The sequence below is a fragment of the Chelonoidis abingdonii genome, chromosome 7 (genome assembly GCF_003597395.2).
Source record: "Chelonoidis abingdonii isolate Lonesome George chromosome 7, CheloAbing_2.0, whole genome shotgun sequence".
Classification (NCBI taxonomy): domain Eukaryota; kingdom Metazoa; phylum Chordata; order Testudines; family Testudinidae; genus Chelonoidis; species Chelonoidis abingdonii.
This window is the reverse complement of record NC_133775.1, coordinates 78,348,017-78,367,961: the sequence shown is the minus strand read 5'-3', so window position 1 is coordinate 78,367,961 and position 19,945 is coordinate 78,348,017. Positions and strand designations below refer to the sequence as shown.

The window sequence follows — 19,945 nt, the reverse complement described above, 5'->3', positions numbered from 1 at the left end:
TGTGTTCCCGCAGAGGGGCACGGCCCACGGGGGGTGCCGCGACTGATAACAGCCAGGAGACGTGAGAACCGGCCGCCATTTTGAACACAAAACGCCCCCTCTTGCCAGGGTTGGGGGGGCACAGAGCTCGCGAGAGCCCACACAGCTGGGAAGCGACGGAACGCGCGATCCAAGCCGGCGCACGCGCAGCGTAGACACTAGCGGGTCTCGTGGCCAAGGCGCTGGGAAAAGGCAAGAGGAAGGGGCGGGGTTAGAGAGTGCAGCTATCGCGAGAAGACGGAGGCTATATATGGGAGTGGGCGTAAAAAAAGCGTCCCCTCAGTGCGATTCCGTCCGGAGAGCGCAGTATCTGGACCCCCCGAGGAGTAGGCCTGAGACCATGGAGGACAGCATGGACATGGAGAGCATGGGCCCCCTGCGCCCCCAGACCTTCCTCTTCGGTAACGCCCCGCGCCGGGGCCGCCCTTGGTCGGGCCCGCCCCGCCTGGGGATAGCTATCCTCGTGGGCATGGCGCGGCCGCCTGGGCCCACGCCGCTCACGGGTGGGGGGGGGGCGAGGACGGGGGGCGCGCGCTCGGGATCAGTGTTCGCGGGCGGGGGCTCTGCAGGGCCGTTCTAGGAGCGGCAACTCCCCGCCCCCACGTGGCCGGAGCTCGCACGTGGCGCCTGTTGCGGCCTCCCGCTCTTGGTAGCGGGCGGCGCTTTGTTCCCCCTGTTCCGCAGGCAGGAGCAGCCGCTTCTCCCTGCTCTGCCACCCGGCCGCAGAAGCCGCTAGTTCCTAGGGACGCGCTCACCGGCGGGCCTGTAGTCGGCAAATACCCCTAGGCGAACATGGCAGCATGTGGCGGCTGCGTCTCGGGGGTGAAGCACGTGGAAAGGGCCGTGCTCTGTGGGCAGAGAGCGGGCGTGGGCGGAACCGGGCCCTGCCGGTGAACCCCGCAGGCCCATATTTAACACGCGATCGGCCGCCCTGCAACTAACTGTTTTAATTCATTTGAACTTAAGTAACTTACAAATTATCGACGCTTAATCGACTGATCAGGTGTCCAAATAAGAAACAAGTATTGTGCTCTGCCTTTTTGTGGCGTACTAGCAAATGTTCTGTCGTTTTTGAAAAAAAGATTAGCTTTGGTATTGAGACCTCACTGCACTATTTTCTGCCATTAAATCTGAGATGGGAGCGTTGAAGAACTCTGCATTTTATATACAAATTTAGATTTTTGAAGTGCAAGCTTGCAGGTTTTGAATATATTAACTTCTAATAAATAAGTACTAAAAGGAAAAAGATTTTAATATACAATAAATAAATGTGCAGTTTTATGGTCTAAATATTTTACCTGTGATTTAACTAATCTTTTGCAGGTTGTGAACTAAAGGCAGATAAGGAGTATCACTTCAAGGTGCATGATGAGGAAAATGAACACCAGTTGTCACTGAGAACAGTAAGTCCTCATTCTTGGAAACTAAAAGTTATGGTCCTGTGAAAAGTAGCTCAGATCCCATAATCATGGGAATCATAAATTCAAATAATTGAATCACTCTTTTATTCTGCTGTGCAATTTTGTGTGTTGGATACTGTATTTTAGTGGTGCTTTGTGAAATTTATAAAAACTATTTAAGTAATTTGGGATAGATTCTTAAGTGTAAAATTACAGGAAACTTATTTTCTATTGTTTCCATATTTTTTATTAAAATTGTTCAGGGTTTTAATGTAATTAAAATAATTTACTAAGAACTCTTGTTTTTTGAAGGTGAAGATAAATAAGCATGTTATGTATATCAGATTGGTATGTTGGAACTCTGTTTTGGAAAAGTAAAAACTGTTTAATACAAACTGAGTAATGATTATACCTTTCAGTACTGCAAAAATTAAAATACTTCTATGTCAAGCTTAACCATTTACTTACCAAGCAGTTTGCTCGCTTGCTAGTTTAAAAAACCAAAGTTCTTTTCCATTGCATGACTTGATGAAATAACTGTATGTATATCATTGCTTATAGCAGGGTGGATTGATTTAAGTCACTGATTTTAATCATGGCAAGCAGGAGATCTTAATTTAAATCCTCAATTTTAGTCATATTTTGCATTTTTGTCCTTTATTTTCTTACGGAGATGTTGATTTTCATTTGTTAATCAAAATATTTTGATTTGCAGCTAAATATAGCCTTTATACTAAGTTTGGTGCTTTTTGCTATCCAGGAGGATACAGTATATACAGATTTAATTACGCTGTTACATAGCTTAACTTACTTACGTTACTTTGTCTCAATGCTGTATTTGGATAGAAATGCAAATTTAATTAAAATGCACAAAATAGAATTTTAACTTTACTAAATAAAACTACTTTGAATGTGCTGGGACATAAGAATTTTTTTTAACAAAACATGGTTTGTATTTAAAGCTAAGGAAGTCTTATTTGTAGTTAGTTGAATGAACTGATTGTGTCTGGTCACCATATCCTCTTTCAAGATTTTAGAACTAATATCTTTCACACCTAGTTTTTATTCATATATTGGAAGAGGAAAACAAGCTTTCCTGCCTTTTCAACTCCCAGTGGTTTTTAACTGTTCATGAGCTAGTCATTGAACTAAAAGCTGGGTTAGAACTTCAACAAACTCTGGTTCCAGGTGCTTAACCAGTGACTTTCTCCAGTTCAGTGGTTTGAAACTTGGCAGCAAACATGTACTGTTTAATATTATTTTTGTATTTCATTTGAATTATTTTAACAGATTATAGTAAATTTAGGCCTTAACGTAAGTTGTTTTCATATCTAATTTAAAGTATTTACAATCTTTGATTTTTATCCACTCTGCATGTAATTAATAAAGTACAGTATCTTTCATTTATTTCTTCCTAAAACAGTTAATGTGATTGATTCAGAATACCAGAAATGTCTGCATTTCAGTGATGGACCTGCTCATAAGAGGGAAAGAAAACCCTGGGCTTGAAGTTTGGAAGATGTTCTTATAAAACATATATATTTATATAATTACTTCATAGTTATGCTAATGAATGTTTTTCAGTTTGCCTTTAAAGAGAATCTTTCCCACTATTGAAATGCAAAATTAAATTTATTTTCACGGTGGTGACTATGGGTTGTTGTCCCATAATGGAGCTGTAAGGAGGGTAATAGTACTTTTGCAACTGTTCGTAGCTGTTTAAAAATCAAAGCAGAAAATGATTACATTTTGCAGTTGATAGACATTTTACATGAGATGAGCTTAAATTTTTCTCTCCTTTTCTGGAGTTTTACTACTTAATTGTCCTTATTTTTGAAGTGTGTTAAAGATTGGAGATTGATTTTGGGGACACCCAGGAGCTCAATCAGACTACAAAATGTGATAAGTGAAAGCCAAATTAAATTACATGATAGCAGAGAGCTGGATACGGAAGTCTGCTTAGGCTGTACACTATCTCCTGTTCAGAAGAACATACAATCGTTATGAGAACAGTGATTCACTTACTAAATGAAACATAACTTTACTGGAGCCAAATGTAGGTTATTTAGTAATGGATGTCATAAGAGAGTCCACACTAAAAAAAGTACTGTCAAGGGGTCTATACAGTCTGTGAAACAGATGGACAATTTTTCTGCCATCCTAACCAGGGGAAAAGGCATGGCCTCTAATGCAGTTTGTGTGGGATAAGAAAGCCATTATTGTTCATACACAAACACTTTTAGCAGTTAAGGTTTCACATACAAAAGCAAGGAAGTAAAGTTAGGTCACTTGCCAGTGGCATGCCTGCTTCTCCACCACACTTCAGCACTGTCACAATTGCCATATGCTGCAGGGAACGAATGCACATTTTTAACTCTGAGTATGGACAGATGACAGCCTTTCAGCATCACTACAGAAAGCTTAAATTCTGAAGTATTCAGCATCATTAACAGCATTTTTCATAATTTAACAAATGTTATGAATAAATACGTAATAAGCCTTTCAAAAGGAGCCGATCCCTTAAATAAATGCTACAAGGTCAATTTTAAAAAAATTGCCACATGAGGCTAGAAAATCATGACACTCAAAATAAAAATTTTAAAAGTCTGATGCTTTAATAAACCTCATAATGTTTACTTGTAAAATTTCAGGAAGTTCAGTCTTTACTCAACAGTGTGGGTTGTAAATCTGTGGAAGGTGGTGTACATTTTTCATACTAAACAGGTTGATTACCTGTATTTAATGAAAAGTGAAACCAAGCCTTGGCGATGACTCATTGGGGATTTGGAGTGTACATCGCTGGGAATTGAGATTGTATCTTTGTCTAAAAGATAGCCAAGTCTAATCAAACAGATTTAAAAAATTCAGCAAGTTCTGCCTGTGTTATACAGGAGTCCAGATTTACATGATCACAATGATCCCTTTTGACTGTCTAATCTGTGAAGCTAGAGTTTGTACTGCAGTAGTGCCCAGAGACCCCACTTGACATAAAACTGACCCTGCCCCCAAGAGTTTCCAGATTAAATAAAGATATGCTAATTTACATCAATTTGCCCTCATAATAGATGGGGAAGAGGTGAACAAGAAACAATGGAACCTTTTCTGATTGTATGTTTAGAAGGAAAAAGTCATAATGAACTACATGTGAACTATATATACTACAATACATTTCATAAATCATTGAATAGTCTTTCAGATGCTTAAAATGTTGCCTCGAGTAGGTGTAGAGAGGTTATTTTACCTTCATATTTGGCATTGATGCTACTGTTTCTGTGAGTTTTGGGGCCCACAAATCGAGAGATGTTGATAAATTTGAGAGGGTTCAAAAAAGAGCCAGGAGAATCCTTAAAGGGTTAGAAAATATGTCTTATAGGAATAGATTCAGGCAGCTCAATCTATTTAGCTTAACAAAGAAGGTTAAGGGGGTTATTTGTTTACCTTGAGTATGTACATAGGGAAAGAGGATTTAATAGGCCCTTCAATATAGCATAGAAAAGTATACCACTATCCAGTGGCTGGAAGTTGAAGCTAGGCAAATTCAGACAAGAAATGAGGGATCATGGTGGATTTTCCATCACTATAAAATCAAGATTGGATGTCTTTCTAAGAGATCTACTCCAGGAATTATTTTATGGAAGTTTTGTGGCCTGTGCTATACAGGAAATCAGACTACATGATCACAATGGTTCCTTATAGATTCTGTGGCCCTAAGTTACATGGCTTCCGGATTCAGACTCAGCTGTTGGAAGGCTACTAGCAGCTCCTGTGAGCTGCTAATGCAGCCTCTTGCCACAAGGAAATAGGGCGGGCAGATCAACAGACATCCAAAACAGTTGCTGTCAGTCAGCAAAATACAGAAGAGCACAGCACCAGCATCTGGGCCATGGGATGGAGAGAGAGCAAGTAGATAACTCCCTGACTAATTAGAGCTGCTGCTTGGCATGAAGTGAATGATTGAGTGTCTGATGTGGGGGATAGGATGGAATAGGAAGCTGAAAGAACATAAACTAATCCCAACAGTAGATGGACAAAAATTATGGTAGAAAAGTGAGGAATAAAATGGGGGGAAATAGAAAAGGAAATGGTTGTGGAGATCAGATTGCAGAGAATGGTCTTGGAGGGGAAATAAACTGAGTTAAAAAAAAATTAAACGTTACAGAAAACAAACTTGGGAGAGAAGATAAGCACAACTTTCAAGTAAATTGCAGGCTGGGGCTGAGGGAGGTACACCTTCCTAATCAACTCCAGGGCTAGAGCACCCACAGAGAAATTAGTAGGTGTAGCCCTCCAGCACCTCATCTGTCAGCAGCCCTGCTGACCAACTCCTCCAGCTGCCTGCTGCTGCAAACAGCTATAACTTCACATTGTGTAGGAAGCTCCATGGGGGAAGGGGAGAAGCGGGGCCTGGGTCGGAGTGGGAGTGGAACACACACACACCCTGCTAGAGCATCTCTTCCCTGGCTGTGTCAGATCCTGACTCCCTGCTGGGCAGGTTCCCTGTGAGCCTGCCTGGTGCTAAATAGGAAGCTGCACAGTTTACAGGGAACTTGGGTAGTGTCCCTGACCATCTTGGACCTGTTCTCCATGTTCTTACCTAATTCTTTTTTGAGCCCAGTCATATTTGGGCCTTCACAGCATCCCCTGGCAACGAGTTCTGTGGGTTGATTGTGCATTGTGTGAAGAAGTACTTCCTTATATTTGTGTTAGACCTGCTGCCTGTTAATTTCATTGGGTGACCCCTGGGTTTTATTATGTGAAGGGATTAAAAAAAACTTCATTTTCTCAACACCATTCATGACTTTAATAGACCTTTATCAAATCTCTCCTAAATTGTCTTGTCTTCTGAGCTGATTGGTCCCAGTGTTTTTAATCTCTCCTCACATAGAGGCTGTTCCATACCCTTAATTGAATTGTTTTTGTTGTCTCCTTTTTTCAATTCTAATCTTTTTTGAGATGGTGTGACCAGAACTGTATGCAGTATTGAATAAAACAAGCAATAGCCTTAATCAGATCTTATAAGATACTGGCCTCACTTGCATCACAAATGCCTGGCTAGAACTCCTGTCTGGACCAGACAGCTTTTCCCAGCCAGTTATTGGTACAGTGTAAGTCTAGAGCAGGGGTAGGCAAGCTATGGCACACGTGCCGAAGGCGGCACATGAGCTGACTTTCAGTGGCACTCGCACTGCCTGGATTCTGACCACTGGTCTGGGGGGATCTGCATTTTAATTTAATTTTAAGTGAAACTTCTTCAACATTTTAAAAACCTTTATTTACTTATAACGATAGTTTAGTTATATATTATAGACGTCTAGAAAGAGACCTTCTGAAAATATTAAAATGTATTACTGGCACATGAAACCTTAAATTAGAGTGAATAAATGAAGACTCGGCGCACCATTTCTGAAAGGTTGCTGACCCCTGGTCTAGAGAGAACAAGAGGTGAAGTGGCTGTGCTGTATTCATCTGTGGAAGTCAGTGTCCCTGGAATATCCATTACCAACCAGATGGATTCACCTGGCCCACTAGATCAGTTTGATCTTAGTCGCTGTGGTTTTGGGGAATGATGGAGCTATACAGATATACAACTAAACACGGTGTACAAACCTTGTTTTGTTCAGTGCATCTTACAGCATAAAAAGTTCAGTTTGGTTACTATTTTCTCATTACTGAAAATTAGTAATGCAGGTCATATCTAACTGCAGTCTGATGCTAATTAAATAAGTCTCCGGTGGTTTCACTGCAGAAAGATAACCAAAAAACATTTTTACTTAGTCTTAAGGGGTAAGAATACTGTTAAAGTAGTGAATGAATTTGAGATGTATTTGAAAGTAAGTTTCTTCTAACAGTTTTACAACTCAAAAATGGTGATTCAACTTTTCATAAAGGATAATATATTTCACTTCTTGCATAGGTCAGTTTAGGTGCTGGTGCCAAAGATGAATTACACGTTATAGAAGCAGAGGCATTGGATTATGAAGGGAACCCTATTAAAGTCACACTGGCATCTTTGAAAATGTCAGTACAGCCTACGGTAAGGACAAACCTTTATATTATTATTCATAAAGTTGATGTCAAACGGTAATTTCAACTAAGAATCACTAACAAAGTAGAAATAGTAAAACAAATCCTTGTCTCTAACTTCAGGAGTTAAAATGAGAATTTTTAAAATACTTCTGCTATTCCATTTGTTTGTGGATGGTTCTCTGGTTAGTTCTTGAACATAAGCATAACTGTCATATTTAGTTTGGAAATATGGAAGAATTTTAAACTTAATGAAGCCTCTATTTTAATTAAAATTTGGAAAAAAATGTGGGTGGTCTTAGGTTTCTTAAATCTCTTAATGGAAGCTTATGTTGTGCTAAGTTGGATCTGAGTGGATTTCCTTAATTCAGAGTGATTTCAGTTACTTCTAAATCACTATGCTTGTTGCTCAGCAAATGTGAATCTAGGTGTTCAGTCATAACTGCATGCGTCAGTGATGAGTTTCTGTTCTTTATTAGTCCTGTAGAGCCAACAAGTATGAGAGAGATGTTGCTCCTTATGCATAGTTTACTCCAACTGCACCTTTGCATACCCTTCGAGGGAAGGCATTGGGTTACACAGTGGTGAAGAGACCATTTTAAAGGTGTAATTGATGTGCCAGGTAGAAGTGCACAACCTATATACTGATGTTGATCTATAGTGAGATGAGAACTCAGTTTGGTTCTCAGGGAGTTTTTAGATACATGCCAGTGTGCTCTCTTGGTCTTACCTGTTTAGGATGAGTCTAGCGGAACACTGTAGAGCATGAGTGAGGTTCTGTACCTGGTACCACTTGTATGTGGGTTATAAATAATGCCTGCTGAACATTCTAATTGCTTCTTGACTGCCGCTATGAGGACGCGACTGGTTTGTTGCATTTGTGTTAATGTCAGCTCTTTCAACTCTACCATTTTCATTGTTTCAGTGTCACTTCAGTTGGCTGACTGTTCTGGCACCTAGTATTTGGTGTTTAGGTGTTCACTAAGTTGTCATCAATAATACTTTTGTTAAATAGCCAACATACTTTCTCTTCAGGTTTCTTTAGGTGGCTTCGAGATTACACCTCCAGTCGTTTTGAGGTTGAAATCTGGTTCAGGGCCCGTGCATGTCAGTGGCCAGCATCTTGTAGGTATGTATTGTACATCTTCTCAATGCATTTTTAAATATAAGTTTCATATTAGTCATAGAAATATAGACTACGTTCTAAACTGAGCAAACTGATTAGTTTGTGTCACAGTCCAGGTTAAGCTCCCTCTGCTGGATACACTAGGCCTAAAAGGACCCCTCTGCTACAAAAGCATGAGCTCTTGTTCCTCTTTCAGCCCCTAGTTTTAAATGCTATCATTAACATCCAGTTTCTTTGTTTCCTCTTTCTGGGAAAATTCCACTACTTTAGACTCCCGCCCTATCCAGAGAAGTTGGGAGGAGGGGAAAAAAAAACCCGGTGTCACCTAAGATGTGGCCATTCCATTGTCCTAAGATTGCTCCCATTTGAATGGGAGCTAGTTATGTTAATGATTCTCTATTGTCCCTGGTCCTGGAAGGACTCAGCCCTTGCACTAATAGTATATGACTGACCCCATGTCCAGTGAAACATTCATTGATATTACCGTTTTGTAAAGTTAACTGTATTTATAAGTTGAACATGGAAGCGTATCCCAAATAGCATCAGCTTGATTTTTGGGTAACATGGCTGCTTACTAGTGGAAAAACTTTCTTCTGCATTTGTTTCTTCTAAAACTCCTCGAGAGAATTCCAGTTCGAGAAAATTGGCAGTGGTGTGTGTTATCAGGAAAAAAAAAAAATGACCCATTGTTTGTAGCTCTGCATGACCCTAATGTGGTAAACACTTCGACCTTGTACAAAAATATTCACTTATTGTTTTTAGCATTAGAGGAAGAACCAGAGTCTGATGATGAAGATGAAGTGAAGATATTAAACATTTCGGCAAAGAGACCAGCAAGCGGAATAGCAGCTAAAACTCCACAGGTAGAGTTGAGGTTTCTTATGAAGTATGTTCAAGACTTCCTCCTGGAAGAGTTTATATCACTGCCACCTAAAGCAGAGTAAGCAGCTGCATTCCTTACCAGGATTAAGGTGGTGATGATTGTTGATAACTGCAGGAGAGAGGTTACCTGGTACTCAGATCCTGGAAATTAGTACTAAGACTTTCCCATACATAATTCTAAAGTACATTTAACAGTATTTTTCAAGTCTGACTGGATGTTAGTAGCTAGTATTTTTCAACTTGCTTTTTAGTGTAAAAATTGTTGGGTTGAATGTATAACTGATAATAGTGAAAGTCATGTCCTGAACAAGCAACACCTGGTGTTGCCAGCTCTGACTGTCTTATGGTTGTAGAGTATATGGAGCACAGTGCTTATCAATAAACATTTACATGGCACTAATTCTGTGCTCCCCTCTTGCACCATCTATTGTGATATCATCCTTTATCCCAAAGTGTGTAGACTAGTCTGTTTTATACTCTCCTTTTTGTTATCAGTAGACTCATTCTTCACTGGTGTTTAATCTTGCTTCTGGTGTTTTAGACCTGGGCTTTCTTTTCTTGGTTCTTATTACATGGATTTGGTAAAGCTTTTAATGTATTGGCATTAGCAGAACTGATTTTTCTGAGTTCACTACATATATAAAAGTTTCAGTGGTTTAACTTAATTTAAAAAATGATTTAGTTAAGCCAGATCCAGGCACTCATTGGTTTTAAAGTAATATCAGTTTACTTTGTGTGTCTACATTTACTAATACAAAGTACACCAATATAAGTCAGGTTTAAATCAGTTTGAAGTGCCAACACAGGTTGGCACCAGGTTGGTTACTTCGGTATAAAGTGACACATTTAAACTTGTGCAACTCTAGAAGAGACCTTCATCCTGTTGGCAATACGATACAGTTTATGGGAAGAGCAAATTTCTGACAAACTTGGTGTACCATCTATATTGCACTCTCAGAAAACCATTTGTTTCTTTGTAACCAGTTTTGTAACATGTTTTCTTTAAAGAAAAAAGCAAAATTGTTAGAAGAGGAGGAGGAGGAGGATGAAGATGACGATGATGAGGATGAAGATGATGAAGAGTGTGTATCTTCTTTCTTTTTGCAATTCATTGTGAAATGTTTAGTTTTCAGAGGTAGTGACTTCAGAGCATGAAAAATATGCATGCCATTGAGTCAAGGTATTTTGCTTATAGTTGTTAATTAGCCTAGAAATTATAGTGAGCCTTATCCCCAGAAAAGATCTGGCTTCATATACCATGTTATTGCTGTATAAATTACTTTTAATACTGACTCAAGGCTGAGAGTCTGTTTTAGGCATTTGGGAACGTGATGGCTTTTTTTTTTTTTTTTTAAAAGATAGATCCCCTTTTTAGGTGCAAGAATTATTTTTGCAGGAAATGCTGTTGGGATATTCCAGTTCAGTTAGAGGAGCAGGGTTAATTGTCTTATTGAAGCACATGAATGAATGTGAAAACTGAAGTGCTTCTGTGAGTCTGCTGTGTTGCAAACTGTCAGGGAAAACAAACAATAAAAAATGAAATCTGACCCCCTCAGCAGAACTTCTTAAAAATCATCTAGCAGCACACTGCTTTTGTACTAAAGCAGAATCCAGAGGTAGCATAGGGAGTGCAAAAGCCAGAGAGGAGAGAAGTGTTAGGGGCAAGTGCAAAGGTAGGCAGAAGTGGAGCAAGAAACAGCTACCTTCTGGAGATCTGAAAGAAGGGAAGAAAGCAATTTAAGCCGAACAACCTAGGTTTTAAATCTTTAACACTTCTTTGTAGAGCATCTTAATTAAATTTTTCTCATTACTTCATAAATATAAAACTCTGCGGAGTTGTCAGCAGAGTATGCTGTATGTACAGTAATTCCTCACTTAGCGTTGTAGTTCTGTTCCTGAAAAATGCAACTTTAAGTGAAACGATATTAAACAAATCCAACTTTCCCACAAGATTTAATGTAAATGCAGGGGGTTAGGTTCCAAGGAAATTTTGGGGGAGCAGACAAAAAGCATTATATACAGTACTGTACTGTACTCTGGTTGCGAAGTGTCCCAACCTTACCCCACACAGGCACAGCCGCTCAGCAGCGGCATCTTGCCTGGGGGATGCTTCAGGCCTGCTTCTTCCCTTCCCTTTCTGGGAGGGAGGGGAAGGAGCAGAGACACAGTGCTTTCCCGCTTTTCCCCCTCTCTTCCAGAAAGGCCTAAGCACTGCCAAACTGCCAGTGGGGGCAGTGCTGGGAGGGAGGAGGAAAAGAGGAGCTTGTGCATTGCTCCCTTGTAAAGTTGCTGCTCTTCCGCAGAATCTTCCAAGCAGTGGACAGAGCAGGCAGCCAAGCGATGTTATAAGGGAGAATTGCACCACTTTAAACGAGCATGTTCCTCAACTTTGAAACAACGTTAAGCAGGATGATCTTAAGTGAGGAGTTACTGTACTTGAAGTGGCAATTTCTAAGCATGCATTAGAGAGAGAATCTCTTACAATGTGCACCGTGCTGTTTAAATTCATAAGTTGCTCTTACTGCAGGAGTAAGTGGAAGAAAATTAGAAAAATGGTCTTTTAGTGTTTGAAAGATTCTTTGCTTTTGCTTGATACATTCTTCCAAGATGGGTAGTAAAATATTAACCTTACAGAAGATTCTTTTAAAGTTAGTCTTCTATCTAGCTTGCTTTTAACAAAGTTCCACTTACTTCACTATAACATCTTCCATTGAAAGAACAGGAATGAGGATGAAGTCACTGAAAAATGAACTGTTTGGGTTATTTGAGACAGTTCTGTACCTATTGGGGTGGTCTTTTTAGTAATGTAATTTTTAATTCTAGTGATGATGATTTAGATGAAGAGGAAGAAAAGAAGATTCCAGTGAAGAAAGTAAGTTGTCTTCATATTTGAAACCATGTTTGTCTGGGTTTTTGAAAACTTGCAGATCTTTAGTGTCAGTCACCCTAAAACATAATGAAAATAGCGGTGTTTACATATTTAGGTAGTTGAAACTTCTGTCTCAGATACACATGACTGTTGTCGCTTTCTGCTTATTTTATGTAATTTAGTTTCCGCTTTGAGAGCGTTGAGGTAATGCAAAAACCAAAATAGTTCTCAACCCTATATGTACAGCCCTGCAGAAAACTTAACAGTATGCTACAGGAAATTAAACTACCAGCTTTAATTTCATTCTGAATTATTTCTCCTACTAATTATATATGAGTAGTTACTGAATTCCGTTTCTGTTGTCACAGTTGTGCTGCAGATTCAAAGCCTCTAAATTTTAAAAACATTTTTTCCCAAAGTTTTTACTTACTGATATTACTGACGTGTTAGTTGTCTTGAACTTCCAGGTTACTTTTTAACTAATCCAGTTAATTCTAGGTCTTTTCTTTGCATGCTGATACATACATTCCTTAGTCCTCCTTGGTATATTTGGCCAACTCTCAAACTAAGTATGTGTTAGTTCAAGAGCTGGCAAATCCCAGAGTGTTCCAAATCATGCAAGAGTAGAATTGAGAGTACCCCAGGGGACACATCATTCAAGAGTTTGCCAGGGGTGGGCATAAGCATTGCTGTAATTAGCTAGAAATTGAGTTGGTACAAAATTGGGTATTGAGGGCAGAGGAGTTTGTCCGGGCAAGTCCCATTATGAAAATGGGGTGCATCCTGGTTTCCAATATTATTTGGGCCATAGGCTGCACATCTTCTGAAGAAATCCAAGGATTTCCTGGTAAGCTTGGGTGTTGATCACCAAGTGCAGAGGGGGATGTAAATCTGTAATACCTGACATATCCTGAATTTATCTGAAGAAGTTTATTTGCATCTTTAAAACTTGCAAAATTATCCTGTGGAAAAACTTTTTATATAAATGAAATATGCAGCTGCCTGGCAAAAGCACATTTGTGGTATTTTTCCACTGCAAATGACTGATCTGATTATTAAAATTGTCAACCTGGACTCAAATTAATGGGATACTTTACACCTGGTCTAATCTTTCAGTCTTTTTGCAGACTTGGGACAGCATTGCATCACTTCATATTTCAAAAGTTACCTTAATCAAAAGGGCTAGAACTTTTACATAAAAATTTAGGGCTGGTCTGTACGCAAACCTGTACTGAAACAACAAAGTGGTTTCTAATTCACAGCCTGTTGTTTGGTTGAGAGTTCTGTCCAATCCTAGCTATTCCTCCATTTTCCCTTCAGTTGCTCATATATGCTTAGAACTAGTGAATTGTAGACTTGCAATTGGAGTACAAACCTTGGAATATGTTGAAAGGAAATCTTAATAGCTCCATTGGGCTTTTTCTTATCCATGACAAGTAATTAATACTTGACCTATCAAATTCCCCATTCCATGTGTGTTCCACCCCCTTTGGCCTGGTTATGTGGCAACTCTTGTTAACCAAATGCCAACAGGAGTGCCTTTAGACCATTGCTCTGCTATGTGGCTCTCGCTGTATAGTGATACTAGCTGTTCTCTTTCCCATAGAGTTAGCTTGGAATAGCAAAAGCAGCAGTGAATTATTTGTTGGTGTTGCATGTAGAATAAAAAGCAAGGTATCTCCTATGTGTACCCCCTTTGCTCCAGAAAATCTGCAGACTTTCTTGCATATTCATTCTACTTTCATGTGGTGTAACTGACCGGAATTTGTCTGCAGTGTATCAGTGCCCGTCTTAGATCTTTATAACGTAGACAATTTCATGTCATTCAGATTGTGGTTATTTTCACTGCTAAAGTGAGTTTCCTCACTGTGAGAAATGGAGGGAAAATCAGTGTTCTCTTCAATAAGAATAAACATTTCTAGTTATAAAGTATTAAAAAAAAGAAAAATAAAAGCGTCTTTGTTCAAGATAGTTACTAAACTAAACAGTTTACTTTTGTCCTCGAATTTGCAGTTATTACTTAACTTCCTTCTGTTTTGAAGATGCTAAGTGTAAAATTCTTAATTTCAGCCTGCCCAGGATTTGTCAGCAAAAAATACTCCGAAGTCAAAGCAGAATGGAAAAGATTCTAAGCCGTCCACACCAGCGTCTAAATCAAAAGTGAGTGACTACGTATAATACAAATGTTGAAAGCGGTGTAACAGTTCTAGTTGCATTCACCCATAACTTGGTTTCTCACTTAAAGACTGGACTCATTTCATTATCCACATCTTTTCATTTAAGGATAAAGTTAGTAAGGGAACTGGGGTATACAGACTCTTGAGTGAGCAATCAGCACTAATCCGAATTTGGAAACAATATGATTTATTATCTAGCTTAGCTCAACCAACCATGGACTGCAAAGGGTAGCCAGCTCTGATCTTAAAAACCTTGGGATACTTAATCTCATAGATATTTTGTTCAACACAGAGTTGGATATAGTCTAGTCATATCCTTGTTATGGTTAAATCTTCACCACCTCCATTGTGAGGCTAGGACTTGCCTTTGCTCCTGTCCAGTAAGGTAACCTGTTTTGATTAACATAAGTATTAAGCTTGTTCTTAATACTATCAAATGGCCCCTTAATCAGTGCCAAGAAGCTATCTCTTGTGCTTTTGATACAGTGACTGCATTAAAAAGTCCTTTCCATTTGTTCTTCGCTGATCACCTATTAATTGTAAACAGAAAAGTTAGTGCTAGAAATCATTCTGCAAATTTTTGAAATCCTACTGCCATGATTAGTGAGGCAAAGGATTTTTTCTCCACAATGGTATCCAAACTCTTAACTAATGAATATGAATGAAGATAGCAGTCATCTAGGGAAAAGTAGCAGGCTAGATTTAAGTTGAAAAGCCATCAGTCCAGATGATAGCCCCCTCCTCCTCCCAAAAAAATCAAACCACCCCCCAACACACACACACACACTTTCTGGAGCATTTGGCTTTTTAGTAGCTTTTTGAGAGAGTTTTGGATGAGTTATCTGAACTTAGTCCAGATAAGTGAAGTAGTGATGGGAAGGGAAAGATTGGATCTAAGCCTTTGAGCTATACCCATAGTTCAGACAACTATTTTTTGCTAGAAAGGCAAGAAAAAAAATAATTTTCCAGCCAAACTACTAGAGGCTAGTTGATACTAGTATGATGCTATCCTTTTAGCTGGCAGTGTCTCTAGAATTATAATTAATAATTGGAGCAGACATATGCACAACTGTTGATTTATAGACATTGCAGATAAACACTAAAACAACCTATCAGGCTGGTGGTTAAGTTGGGTAGTTCCTTTTAAGTTTCACCTTTTGTTTGTCTTTGGAAGAACTGGGTAGATAATTTTCCTGTCAAGAAAAAGGGACACTGAAATTTTTGTGTGATTTAGTAATAGACCATTTTGTAGTACAGTGTGTATTGTATGTAAATTTTGTAACATAAATATCAGTCTAAAGTTTGAGTGGTTTGTACGTGTGCTCCCTTAAATCTTGTCAGCACTTGAGGTAAGGAGCACAGATTAAATAACTTTCCATTTTGTGATGACTTTTCTAGTAGCTTATTGAAGATGGAGAACGTAATTTACTGGTACAACAGTCTTATGGAAAAATGGAGCAAGAAGGAATCATTCAGTATTAATATCCATATTTGGTCTTAGGATACTTAAATGATGTCAATATATTTATATATTTTGTGGCTTCCTTGTACTGTTTGAACAATGTTATAATACCTTCATTTCAAAAAGAAAAGCTGAAGTAATGAGAGAATTATAGTGGCTTCTTTGATTGCAAAATCTTTACAAATATGTAACAAACTGCCTGCTTGTTTCAGACCCCAGCGTCTAATAAAAAGGAAAATAAACCACAAAGTCCAAAATCACCAAAAGTGCCCCTTTCACTAGAGGAGATCAAAGCAAAGATGCAGGGAACCATAGAAAAGGTGAGTTTAAACTGATGGGAATGTTTGTTTTCCAAATGGAATACTTTATCCCTGATTTCAAGTAGTTCAGCAATGCTATCCTGACAGAAAGGAGATGCAACAAATACCCTAATAGAAGACATTGAGAAGTCAATATGAAAATGGCATTGTAGGGTTTCATGTTTTCAGTCTTCCCTGTCTTAATTTCAAACTGTCTTTAAAATTAGGCACCTCAAGTTAGATACCTAGAACATTATTTAAATGTCTAATTGGTAATAAAGATGCACAAGTTTGGAAAATTGGCCCTCATTTTATAAGTAAAAACTTGTTTGGCCTAGCCCCAGAGATCCTTGTGGGGAATCTGTTAAGATATGGGTATTTCCTCATTCATCACCTTCAGTAAAGAGTTTCACAGGCTGAGTTACGCCCTCAGTAATATCTGTGTAATCCCCAAATCTTCAGTTGGCTTTGGCTTGGTATAACTGATTCTATAGATGGAGAAACAGGATGCTATTTTATTCACTTTCAGAGTAACCATACCCTTTACAGCGGACTTAACTTGGAGTATCTCACTTTTGCAGAGTGGGTAAATATTAGGCTACAATTTAGTCACGGGTATCTTTAGTAAAAGTCATGGACAATAAACAAAAATGCACAGCCTGTGACTGACTGAAAATACATGTGATTAAATCTTGGGGTGGGGGTGCTAGATCAGCAGCTGTTATGGCTGTCTCCAGGACCACCTAAGCAGCTGGCCCCAGGGTCAGCCACACTGGCCCCTGCAGAAGTCGCAGGGATTGCGAAAAGTCATAGAATCAGTAACAGACACGGAGCCCTAAATATTAGCTTTATTTTGTCCTTCAGAGTTTGGCTCAAGGGTACAAGTCCTGCAGACTACTTTATCTAATTTATAAAATACAAATTGGTTCTAAAATGTAGTCTGACATATTAGTAGAAAACTTGCTTTATCCACACTTCAGGGGTGGAAAACACTCTGTTTTAAGCTTACTCATTTTGAATTGTTGGGTATACCACTGCCCTAAATGATCATCCTAACCGGGTAAATACTTCATAATTTTCCTAATGTAAAGATAATTTTGAATAGTAATTTTTTTGCTGTAGGATTGTACAGGATAGGTGGTGGTTATTTTAAAGGAAAATACTGAGGGTGTCCACAAGTCACTGGATGTCTTTAAGAACTTTAGTCTGCAAATTATTTGTACATTGAATCCCAGAGATGCATTCCAGCTTCATAAATGCTTCACACTTAAGTGCATGTGGATATTAAGAGCCAGCAATATAAACTATAAAAATGTTGGCCAGTGATGCCTTAAAAAAACAAAGCATAATTCTATCACCATCACAACTCAGAGCAAGTCAATTGCGTAGGCAAGGGCCTCATACTAGGGTGATGGGTTGGGTAAAAGAACCTTGATAATGCTGAAAAGTTTATTTTAAATAACTTTTGATGATAGACGGGGTTTCCTGTATAGTTAGCTTTTGCAAATTTTTATTTGTACTAAGGATTGAAAGGACTTCTCTTAAGGGTTCTCTATTTATTGCAGCCATTCAGTGGTTTTATGTACACTAAACCTTTTTATTTTTATTTTTTTTAACAATAGGGTTCTTCCCTTCCTAAAGTGGAAGCCAAATTTGTCAACTATGTTAAGAATTGTTTCAGGACACAGGACCAGAAGGTAACTGAATTTATAGTGGTTTGGAAAAATCCAAAAAAACTTCTGTAACAAGATTTATAGGTGCTTTTTTACTTTTAATCTCTGCAAGCTTTGGACTGTTTCAAAGGGTTACAAACCACAAACAATACTTCACATTAAATAAATGGAAACTGTTTTAAGGGTTTAGTTGGCAAAGGTGGAAAAGCTAATGTTTTATTACATTTTTCCAGCTTTTATATGGTTAGTGAATTATCTTTTGCTTACTAAACCCACAGAATTTTCCTTTTGGCACCATATTGGCTAAGGAAATGAGCTGTGGTTTTCCCTGCTGCTGAATTTGGCGACTTGGACAGTCTGCTCTTAAACTTTCTTTTGTTAGGGGATGGACTGAGAAGGGGGAATTGTTTTTGCAATAGACATTATGGCAGTCTTATTTCTTCCTTCCAAAGTCAACTTGACACTTGAGAGGGCATGCCAAATGCTGGTATCAGAAAGGTACAGGATTAGTTATTGCTTGACATTAGACTAACTCTGAATGTCTTAGATTTCCCTATCAAAATTCCTGAAACATTAAGGAATTTTGTCATTGGAAGAAGGTTTTATGCTTTCCTGCTTTCCCCAGTGGTTCAAAGGTGTTAAATTGACTGATAGACAAAATCAGAGGTTCTTGAAAGAAAATGTTTAAAAGCAGCTTGTCCCAGCTACTGAAGTTGATTTGACTTAAGTCAGGGCAGATAGAGTTCAGCCAATATTTGCCTCACTGGTCCACCGCACCCTTCCTTTTGACTTTCCTTCACTAGATTCTTAGTGTGGAGTCTTTTCAAAAAACTAAAACCTTGCATTTTTAAGTTTTGGGGAAAAGTATATTTGGTTCAACAAAGTGCATGGCTTATACTCGGCTTAGTATGTAAAGGATTTGTTGCCACATTTTTACTAAACATCAACATTTTTGTGCCTCTTTCTACAAGACTTTCAGGTGTAGTCATTTTAAGCTCTTGTGGCTAATCAGTATTAAAGCAGAGTAGAAATTTGCTTTCTTACCTGTACGTTGTTTGCCACAAATAGCACTTTTTAGAGGACGACAACTTCTTAACACAAGCCTCCAAAAACACAACTTACTATATGTTCAACGTAGAGTTGGATACCGTTGTTTTTTTTTTTTGGAGGACAGCATTGTGTAGCTTTATTTTAATACTTTTAACCAATAGTATAAATGTGTGGAGTAAAGATAAATGCAGGAGTAATGATTTTTAAAACACTTCATATATACAGGAATAGTTCAATCCCGTTACCTCCAAGTTGTACTATCCTGAAGATTATGTAATTAGACCATTCTTAACTCCAACTTTTAACACTTTTGTGTACCCTTGCAGGTTATTCAAGCTCTCTGGCAGTGGAGACAGACTCTGTAAGAGAGGAAACAGTTTAAACTGTTCATTAAAATGTGCAGTCTTATTTCTGTAACCATTAATATTTGGCTGTCCTTTTTATATATGCTGAAAGAACTTTCCCTACCGCGTCTGATAAATGTCGTCCAAAATACTTTGCCAAGAATGTGTTGTCCAAAATGCCTGTTTAGTTTTTAAAGACGGAACTCCACCCTTTGCTTCATTTTAAATATGTATGGAATGTTTTGATAAGGCATAGTAGAGGTGGTGGTCAGACAAATGGAAATGGTGGGGAGACTAAATGTACATGTGAAAATAAAATTTAGTATTTTGATAAAAGTACTATAGTTTCTTTATTTTTGTGGGCTTAGGGGTTGGGTTGCCTGTGTATTGAATGAGAGCTTATAAGTTTTCATAGGAGTTGCTAAATTTATTCCATATTGTTACCCAAACATGCCTCAGAATCTATCTTTAAAAGAGATTTTTTTTAAAGGTTGAGGACAATGTCTGAAACAACACATTGAAGGTTATCGGCCTTACAAACACAACTCTTGCACCATATCATTGATCACATGAGCATGTTAACAGGTGCTGAACATTATT

The 19,945-nt window shown here is 38.6% G+C and overlaps 1 protein-coding gene across 2 annotated transcripts; it reads left to right on the top strand.

Annotated features, from left to right (window-relative positions):
- The first annotated feature begins 277 nt into the window (after window positions 1–277).
- NPM1 (nucleophosmin 1) lies at window positions 278–19,680 on the top strand. Of its 2 annotated transcripts, none has more exons than XM_032768765.2 (11): window positions 278–440; window positions 1,363–1,442; window positions 7,354–7,473; window positions 8,499–8,592; window positions 9,352–9,452; window positions 10,480–10,553; window positions 12,295–12,343; window positions 14,411–14,500; window positions 16,192–16,299; window positions 17,901–17,975; window positions 19,328–19,680. In XM_032768765.2, the coding sequence occupies exons 1-11, from the start codon at window positions 290–292 to the stop codon at window positions 19,364–19,366; spliced, it is 981 nt and encodes a 326-aa protein (XP_032624656.2). In that variant the 5' UTR covers window positions 278–289; the 3' UTR covers window positions 19,367–19,680. The 2 variants fall into 2 exon arrangements, with proteins under 2 accessions (XP_032624656.2, XP_074924164.1); XM_075068063.1 differs by having other exon boundaries at window positions 10,480–10,535; window positions 12,301–12,343; window positions 19,328–19,368.
- Window positions 19,681–19,945: the final 265 nt, after the last annotated feature.

Coding starts and splice junctions, on each gene's coding strand:
- NPM1 (XM_032768765.2), top strand. CDS start 290: ATGGGAGTGGGCGTAAAAAAAGCGTCCCCTCAGTGCGATTCCGTCCGG. Junction 7,474..8,498: donor AAATGTCAGTACAGCCTACG/GTAAGGACAAAC, acceptor CTTTCTCTTCAG/GTTTCTTTAGGTGGCTTCGA. Junction 12,344..14,410: donor AGAAGATTCCAGTGAAGAAA/GTAAGTTGTCTT, acceptor TCTTAATTTCAG/CCTGCCCAGGATTTGTCAGC.